General features: G+C 43.1%; 1 protein-coding gene and 1 long non-coding RNA gene across 3 annotated transcripts in view; one reads left to right on the plus strand and one right to left on the minus strand.

Moving 5' to 3' along the window:
* LOC126510281 (uncharacterized) overlaps positions 1-5906 on the plus strand; it is a 279138-nt gene that overhangs the window by 97769 nt on the left and 175463 nt on the right. The gene's annotated exons all lie outside the window — the stretch shown is intronic.
* Ankfn1 (ankyrin repeat and fibronectin type III domain containing 1) overlaps positions 1-5906 on the minus strand; it is a 322416-nt gene that overhangs the window by 49197 nt on the left and 267313 nt on the right. The window contains exons 11-13 of the mRNA XM_050156778.1: positions 3426-3525; positions 2942-3074; positions 2329-2445 (exon numbers count right to left, since the gene is read on the minus strand). Coding sequence (XP_050012735.1) covers positions 2329-2445; positions 2942-3074; positions 3426-3525 — 350 coding nt within the window. The remainder of the gene's footprint in view (positions 1-2328; positions 2446-2941; positions 3075-3425; positions 3526-5906) is intronic.

Here is a 5906-nt window from a genome sequence, read left to right on the forward strand (position 1 = left end):
CCTGCAACTTGAGTTACAGGTGGTTGGGAGCCACCTGATGCGGACTTAGGGAACAAACTCAGGTCCTCTGCATTAAAAGCAGTACGTGTTCTTAATCACTGCGGCACCTCTCCAGCCTGAGATGTGTGTTATCAATGAAGGTAGAAGAGATGAGGTTCAGAGCATGCGTGGAGGGGCAAGTTTTTAGTTGGGAGGGTGAGGCTGTCTAAACTGTTGGAATAGGGGCATAAAAGAGAAGGTGAGTGTCTGGGCCAGTCTTGGAAATTCAGTGGTGGAAAATCATTTCCATCTCTTGGAAAATTAGTGACCCTGTCACTGTCACCGTCATCAGGATGGAGAGTGTGGGCAATGGGAAGGGTGTGGGCGAATGAAGAAGGTTTCTAAATACTTGCTTTATAGTGTGAGAGAGCAGTTCCTACAGAAATGCAGCGGGGTTGCCAGACGGCATCCTGGGTGAGAATTATGCCTGTGTGTGGAGTAGAAAAACTGCCGGGCCTTTCATCTATCCGTGTTGCTTCCTTCCAGAAATCCGGGTAAAACTACTTCAGCGTAGACATGTTGGATTGAGCTAGGCTTAGTTTTTTTTCTAAGAGAAAAATCTAGAATATTTTCAAGGAGCGATTGTGATGAATCATGGAATCTCAGCTGGATAAGGAGGAAAACACAGTCTCAAAGGATAGTGGGATGAGAAGTTTGGAGTGGGAAGTGAGGCAATCCAAGAGGGTTGTGGTGGGGGTTGGGCAGGTCCACACTGGCTGTCGAGGTATCCCTCAGCATCTGACTGTATGGCTAGCAACAGCCTGTCTTCAGGTTGCCAAGGACATGCAAGTGCTCAAGGAAGACTCCAACTAAACACAACCAAGAAACACAACATTTCAAGAGTTTAGCTTGAAATTCCAAGGTGGGTCAGTCTGTGGTCAGGCATATCCTAGCTGGATGGTGGGCAGGGGGAGGGGCCGAGCCTCTTGGGAACTTCTTTCTTTTAAAGGAAAAACAGTCTGGAAGAAGGTGGCATAGCCCAATCAAGTGGGTGGGTTGGTGATGGAAGGATGTGCTCTGAATTTAGCTCCAGCCTCATGGCCCAGCTCCAAAACCTCCTCTTGGAGTTGTAGGCAGAGATTCTCAATTAAGAGTGAGTTGTAATGAAGAACACTACTTAAATGTGAAGCCACTGAGGATACAAGACAGGTAATGGTCTATGCCATGGAGTATAATACAGAGGGGCAAACTTAACCTTTCCTAGCAACCTGTCATTGTTATGCATTTTATGTGATATTTTTCTTGTGCAATAGCAAATGACGTTTGCCTGAGGATCAGAGTGTGTTAGCCATAGAGGCCAGGCAGTAGTGGCACACACCTTTAATCCCAGCCCTCAGGAGGCAGAGGTAGATGGGTCTCTATGAGTTCAAGGCCACCCTGGGCTTTGTGAGATTGAGCCAGTCTCAAAGAGAAACAGAACCAGGTCGTGGTGGTTCACACCATTAATCCCAGTACTTGGGAGTCACATGCCTTTAATTCTAACACTAGGGAGGTGGAGACAGGAAGGGTTATGGCTGGGCCGAGATAGGAAAATAAGGCAGGAGGAGTCAGGAGCTCAAGGCATTCAGTCTATGAGAACTTGTAGAGACAGGATACCCCATTCAGTCTGAGGATTTCCTAGAGATGAGAACTAGTGGCTGGCTGCTCCCCCTAATATCTGACTCTGGGTTTTTATTATGAAGACCAATTAGTATTCACGTAACATTTTTGAAATTGTAGGTGGGGATGCAGCTGGAGGAGTTTTATGAACCTCTTTTACACCATGGTTGATATGGGTCTGCTGTCCAAATATAGCGCAGTTTCCCATTATGCAGATTTTTAGAGATTATGATAGACAGCTTCGTAAGGAGATACACATTGCTGGCACAGGCTCGAGGTTCTCTTAAGAACCCCAGCTTCATAAGCATGCCTAGGCTTTTCAGAAGCAGCACTCCAGGGAGCTGCTCTGACCCCCGTTACTCTCTATTCCCTTCATCTGCTCAAGCTCCCCTTATTCTACAGATGATAGATGTGAGCCCTTGAAGAACTGAGCTGGCCGATTAGTATCAAATGGAGAACTCCAATCTCCCCACTCCCTCTTTAGGATTCCATATCAAAGACCAACATGAGCAGGCGCATTGTCAAAGTGCCCAAGAAGCCTTCTTGTGGCCAGAGATCTGAAAGAGGAGGAAGCCCATCCTTCTCTCTCTCTTTTTTTTTTTTTTTTTTTTTTTTAGATAAGACTGGTGACTCGGTTCAAATTTGAAGACACTTTCCTTAAGGGGTCTGAGCTCAAGCCTGGTCCCTCACCTGTAGTTGGGCGGTCGCAGCAAGCATCTTCTGCCGAGTTTGCAGCACTGTGGATGAGGACATGGAGATTGGCGCGCTTTGTCTTAGCCACCTTATGTCTTCCCACATACAAGACAGCTGCAAAAGAAGTCACAAGGTCCTATCATCATCCAAACCCCTGAATGATTTAGGTCGTGGCATCAAAGCAAGGCAAGAGAAGGAAACCTGACCCCCCTCCCCCGCCCCCCCGATATTTGTACTCCAGTCCATTTTCAGATACAGATGAAACCACTTTTTGATCTCTGTCCAATTGGAAAAAGATCTGAATGCTAATGAAACAGTCAGATCTACATTTTAGTCTCTGCCAAATGAACCCATAACTCTGAAGAGCAGAGACGCAATCTGACAGGATACACGCGTCTTTGCTTTGAAAGTGGAGTGGAAGACACTACTTCAGACTCAGGGGGAAAAAAATGACACAGGGCACGCTGGGGCCATAAAGGATCTTGAGATAATTTACTCCCACCCCAAAACTTTGATCGTGAGAGACCCCCTCAACTAAAGTTTCAGAGATTTATGTGCAGTAACCCTGGTGCGAAATAGGGGAAAAAAATGAAACAAGAACTCAGTGTACCTTCGTGAACCACAGAAAGTCTTGTGTAATAGAACTGGCGTGAGAGTCATCTATCTCAACAATTGGTATTTGATCTTCATTGGTGACTAACATATTGTCTTTATAATAAAATATAACGGCTATGTAGAGTCCTCTACAAAGAAAAAGAGAAAAAAAGCAAGTCTTCAACTATTTGCTTTACTGAAGAAGTCTCATGAGATTATACATAATTACATATACAATGTATGTACGATTAAATATGTGTATATAAAATTAGTTCATTTTAGACACGTTGCAAGCTGAATTGAAAATATACCTAAGAACATATTTTTGCTCTGTCTCATAAATTTACTGGCTAGAATTCGAGATTGGTATCTTGCCCAAATTCTCAGGAGAATTCATTCTTTTAATAAAAATACAGAATTTGTACTTGGTTCCCACTTAGAACCCATCTAGTTCATTGCTCAGATGCTAGAACTTCCTAGAAGAAGTGTTTAGGACCCACCGTTTCAAGGTCTTCACAAATTTGTTTGAGGAATGGAAGAGGTGCTTCAGGCTCCTCGACACCGACTGCTTGCGGCCCGTGGTTTGCAGTTTTGAACTTTCTGGAATGTAGAAGGGAGATGCAGTGCCAAGTCCATCTGACAGGTCAACATTTCTGCTTTGCCTTCCTCTCTACCTCCTGGCCTTCCCGTGTCCCTGTGTGTCACTTATCAATCTCCAGCTTGTTGTTTCTTCAAGAAACTTGTATTTATTGAGGTATCAGCTGCTATGGCCTGAAATGGAAGCACCCCTAATAGGCCCATGTTTTGAATGTTTGGTCTCCAGTTAGTGGAGCCTGTTTGCGGGGATTGGTGGTTTGGAGGCTTCGGGAGGTGAGGCCTGGCTGGTGGAGGCAGGTTACTGGGGCCAGGCCCTTGGGGGTGTGTTGTCTATTTTCTCTCTTACTTTTCCCCGCCCCAAAGAGTGACTGACAATTGCTGTTATGCATCCCCGCTTCCATGATGTATGAGCACCTTCGCCACCAACGGGCGAAGACAATGCCTTCCTCCTCTAAGTGGATTCTGCCTGGCCTTTTGTCAAAGCCGTCTAAGAGTAATTAATACCCTAGTAATTGACTCAGTTAATGGACAACTCTTCACAAATGTTGAGGTGAGCAGTATTGATATCCCAGGGAAACCACTTCAGGTCTTCAGTTTATACTATCAGGGTAAGCGCTTGCCTGTCACGTAAGATGAAAAGAAAGGCAACCAATTCCTTTTCCTCTTCCCCCTTTACCACCTGGCTTTTTAATCGACACCGTTTCTCACAGCTTTCAAAGTTCCCCTTGTTAGTTTATATATCCAATTAAATCTTTGCCTTTTAGGGCTATAATATGATCACATTACGGAAGATCTGGAGAGTATAAAAAAGAAAACAAAAGAAAAAAAAAAACCAAATTTACCCAACTCACCCCACCACTTCATATAACTAGAATTAGCATCCTAAGGCAGTCTTTTCTAGTATATGTGTGGACTTATGAAAGTATCTGGAGGTAGTAGAGAGGACAGCCTCAACAGATAAATCCACAACACAGTCTCTGCTTAGGGAACATCACAGAAGAGGAGACGGAGAAATTGTAAGAGCCACAATACCAGGAAGGCTATTTTAGAAATGACTGCATAAACAAAACAGGAACAACGACAAACATCGAAAAACATGTTAACATGGAAAGAGGAATATTTCTCTAGGCCCCACCCCTAGAGAAAGACCTATAGGAAACTAGTGAATGCTAGAAGTATAATTCGCCTCTCCTAGGGGGGAGACCCCTCATTGATAAGTCCAGTGCTGAGTGCTCAGCCTTAGAATTTTATACACATCAAAACAAAATGGATTTGGCAGGTTGTAGTCATATGTGCACATATATATGCATATATATATATGTACACATACATGTGTATATGTAACTAATTGAAGATGTTTTTAATTTGAGGAGGGGCATGGGAAGAATTCAAGGAAGGATAGCAGAGAGGAGCTAGAGGGAGTAAAGAGGGGGAGGAAAGTAATGTAAGTATTTCATTTAAAAAACAAGAAAAAAAAACAAAAATTAAAAAGTATGTATGTAGGGATAGGTCTCAGTATTACCTTTATTGCATAGATAATGGGATTGACTGGAACTGAGAAACAGAGGGATTGTCTAAAATAGCAAAGCCCGGTACCCAAAGAGACTAAATAAATCGTTTTTGGGAAAGTGGCTGTATGTGTCTTCTGTAGATGTGAGTGTGAGCATGTTGTTTACATTTTCTTGCCCATTTATAAGTTAGAGTTTTCCCTGATAGCTGTAGTAGAATCCCCAGATGTCTGCAAACAGTGTTTGCAAGCAATGCTCCATGAAGTTGGGCAAGATACTCACCACTGTCCCTTATTCTGTTGTATGTAGTGAAGGGGAGCTGAGGTTATTGGTGTCATTTCTGAGTTTTGGCGGGCTTGTTTCCAGGAAGGGAACAGAAGGCCCAGCACTGCTGTTAGACAGAGAAGCCTGGGGTGCAGTGGCATTTCATTTATATCTTAATAAGTAAGGCTTGCTTGAAGATCAGAAAAGTAAAACAACCACACCGGTCAGCTTTGCAGACCAGGCAACAATGACACACACCTTTAATCTCAGTAGCATGTCTAGCTTGCCATAGAAACTAGGTGGTAGTGGTACATGCCTTTAAACCCAGAACTAGTGAGGATTATAAGATAGGAGGAGACATCTCTCAGTCTCATTTTGAGATTCCTGGAGGCAGGATCACCATTTTTGGACTGAGGTCAAGGTAAGAGCCAGCCTGCTTTGCTTTTCTGATGATCTTTAGGCAAGCTTCATTTATTAAAATACAAATGAAATGCCACTACATTTTTCCTTTTTGTCTAAAATAAAAATATCTTAACTATAATTTTTGCTTGATAACTGTTTTGTATATGTAATTATATTAAGTTAAAGTTAAAACCTTTCTTTTTAATTAGA

This window comes from Alexandromys fortis, unplaced genomic scaffold, assembly GCF_014885135.2.
Source record: "Alexandromys fortis isolate MF-2015 unplaced genomic scaffold, M_Fortis_MF-2015_v1.1 scaffold_31, whole genome shotgun sequence".
Taxonomy (NCBI): Eukaryota; Metazoa; Chordata; class Mammalia; order Rodentia; family Cricetidae; genus Alexandromys; species Alexandromys fortis.